Source organism: Heterocephalus glaber, unplaced genomic scaffold (assembly GCF_053883595.1).
Source record: "Heterocephalus glaber isolate CG9 unplaced genomic scaffold, H.glaber_assembly_v1.0 deba00001661, whole genome shotgun sequence".
Lineage (NCBI taxonomy): Eukaryota > Metazoa > Chordata > Mammalia > Rodentia > Bathyergidae > Heterocephalus > Heterocephalus glaber.
Window position 1 is genome coordinate 50329 of NW_028258402.1, and position 3342 is coordinate 53670.

Here is a 3342-nt window from a genome sequence, read left to right on the forward strand (position 1 = left end):
AATATATGGAATAATCATTATAAAACCAATTGCTGAGACTACATAGCAATGAGAGCAATTTGTATACAACAATCTCATTTCATCCTTTTTGTGCCTCTAGGGTTTAGAAAGGCTAGATTTAATCTTACCTATAAAGGAAGCCACCTCACAGAATTTTTATCACTTTCTGCCATTGGACAACTAGTGAGTGGCAAAACTTGAATTAAAGCACAGGTCATGAGTTTGCTCTTCCAGCCTGGGCTGATGAGTTATAGGGTGTGACTTCATTCTTGCATGTTTCCCCCACAATCCACAACCTTTAATCAATCCTCAATCCAATTCTATTTCCTTCTCTTGTTGTTTTGCTTACTTCTACTTCTTTCCCTTGGGCACTAGTAAGAGCTGCTTGTTCTCTTTCATGACCAGTTATTGGTACCTGGGCAAATGCTACACCATCCCACCATAATTACTGGGTTTTCTTTATCTGTGCAACTAAAACTCCCTTATTTAAAAAGAAACAGATAGTCTGTTATATGGCTATATCATGATTAAACCTAAACAAAATTAATGAGAATTTAATAGTTTCCAATAATTTGCTGTTACAAACAATGTAGCAATGAATACTCTTGTACATATATATGTATGATTATATGTATTGGCCAAGTATCATGGGATGAACAATTATTAGATTGGTACCAGCTTTTCACTTAAAATTTTCAGCTGGAAAAGTATGAAGCTAGGCCAGTTGTGCAAGGATTTTTTCCTTTTAATAATAGATTTTAATCTATTTTATAACATTATAGTTGCACATCTTTATGAGGTACAGTGTGACATTTCAACACATTTGTACAATGTATAGTAATCAATTCAGCCTTGTCACTTGAAACATTTATCATCTCTTTATGCTGAGAATATTCAACACTTTCTCAACTAGTTATTCAAAAATATGCAACCAGCAGTCATTAACCATAGTTATTCTTCTATGCTATAGAATATTAGAAGTTAACCCCACTTATCCAATTGCATCACTATATTGTGCACTTGTATCCACTGTATTAGGTTTCCTGTTGCAGGGACAAATGCCTGACATACATAACTTAAAGTAGGAAATGATTTATTTGGCTCATGGTTTCATTTTCATGGAAATCAAGAAACCATGATTTCCTGGTTCCATTATTGTGAGTCTGAGGTGAGGCAGAACACCATGGTGGAAGAGTGTGGTGAAGCAAATTGTTACTTTATGGTGCTTAGAAGCAGAGAGCAGGGGAAATAGCACTAGAAGAAGGGAACAGGGACCAGATCTAGTCTCCAAGGCCATGCCCACATGACTCACTTCTTCCAACTAAACCTTGCCTCCTAATAGCCCATTCAATTGATCCATTGATATGATTAGTGCCCTTCACAACCCAATCACCTCTACAGAAATCTCTTAATCCAGTCAGTTAAGATTAACCAATAGACTTTTCAACTATATTCTTTTTATGTCCTTTCTTTACTCTTGCTAGATTCTGGTAAACTCTATGTATTCTCTACTTTTATGAAACCAACACTTTAGCTTCCACATATAGATGAAAACATGCAATATTTGCCTTTCTGTGCTTGACATGTCACTTAACATAATGTTCTCCAGTTCTACCCATGTTTCTGTGTGGGTAGGTCCTGATCCCAAAGCACAAGATATGATTACATATCTTGGAATCAAATTGTGACTAGTGCTTCAATAAACATGCCAGGTCAGATATCTTTTTTTACCTACCAATATCACTTATTTTGGGGTATAGATCTATTAATGGGATACCTGGATCATATGGCAGTTCTATTTTTTTATTTGTTGAACCTCCTTTCTGTTCTCCAGAGTGGCTGTACTAATATGCATTCACACCAACAGTGATAGATATGTTTGTGGAGCTCTTCATACATCTGCCAGCATTTGTTACTTTTGTCTTTTAGGAATTTTAACTGGGAAGAGATATTCATTGCAATTTGAATTTGAATTTTTCTGATGATTAGGGATATTGAATACTTTTTTATTACTTGCTGGCCATTTGTATATCCTTTTGTGAGAGTTGTCTATTCACATCATGTTCCCATCTTAAATTGTATTATTATTTTTGGTGTTGAGTTGCTTGCAAGAATTTTTTGGGAGGGTCAAGGTTCTTACTTTCATGTTCCAAGAAATTTCTGTAGGGCATGTTTCATGTCTTTGTTTCTCAAACTATAGATCACAGGATTAATGAATGGGGTTCCTACAGAATAAAACAAGGTAACAAGCTTTTGCATTCCAACTTCATGTTCAGAAGTTGGGCTCAGATACATGACCATCACTGAGCCATAGAAGAGTGAAACTACAGTCAGATGTGACCCACAGGTAGAGAAGGCCTTTCTTCGTCCTGCTGCTGAAGGAACTCTCAATACTGCTCTGAGAACCAGAGCATAGGACCCCATGATACAGAAGAAAGGAATAAACAGGAGCAGAGAACTTATAATTGTCCAGAAGAACTCCATTATAGGGGATCTAGAACAGGTGAGGGCTAACAGAGGAACTGGGTCACACAGGAAGTGGTCAATAATCCTGGATCCACAGAAGGACATCTGTGAAATGATGGCGATGGGGACTGGAAACCAGAGGAAACCAAGAATCCAGCAGCCTAACACAAGATTAGTGCAGAGACGTTTGGTCATAATGGATGGATAGTGTAAAGGCCTGCAGATGGCAAAGTACCGATCAAAGGCCATAACTGCCAGGAAAAAACATTCCGTGGAACCCAAGGAGAAAAAGAAATAGAACTGGAGAAAGCACCCAGAGAAGGAGATGACCTTCGTGTCAGAGAGCAAGTTGGCCAACATGTTGGGGACTGTGGAAGTAACATACCAGATCTCCAGGAAGGAGAAGTTGGCCAGCAGGATGTACATGGGTGTGTGCAGTCTCAGATCCCAGCGCACGGCACAGATGATGGAAGCGTTTCCCATGAGGGTGAGCAGGTAGACAGCAGAGAAGAGCACAAAGAGGAGGATCTGCCCCTCCCTTGGGCAGGGGAAGCCCAGGAGGATGAAGCCAGTGCTGGTGCTGGAGTTGCTGGGGGTGTGGAAGCTTTTCATCAGTCTGTGGATAGCAATAATTCCTGAATATACTGGGAAGAGCAGAATGACTTTATTTTTTGTTTGAAAGATGTTTGCTCATTATTAATTTAATATATATTGAGTATTTACTCTTTGCTAGGTATTTTTTTTCTATTCACTTGAATATACCCGTGAATAAAACAAAGTAAAACATGTACTTCATATTGCTTGCTTCAAGGTACTTCCTTTGTCTCTCATCTCCTGAAATAACTACATTAGTTTAACTATTTTCTAGGTAAACAC

General features: G+C 38.3%; 1 protein-coding gene across 1 annotated transcript; it reads right to left on the reverse strand.

The window, feature by feature from the left end:
* Positions 1-2142: 2142 nt before the first annotated feature.
* LOC147822364 (olfactory receptor 11G2-like) lies at positions 2143-3087 on the reverse strand. The gene has a single exon (XM_087196991.1). It carries the CDS (start codon positions 3076-3078, stop codon positions 2143-2145), a length of 936 nt encoding a protein of 311 aa, XP_087053117.1. The 5' UTR covers positions 3079-3087.
* Positions 3088-3342: the final 255 nt, after the last annotated feature.

Excerpts from the sequence above, each read along its gene's own strand:
- LOC147822364 (XM_087196991.1), bottom strand. The coding sequence starts at position 3,078 with ATGAAAAGCTTCCACACCCCCAGCAACTCCAGCACCAGCACTGGCTTC.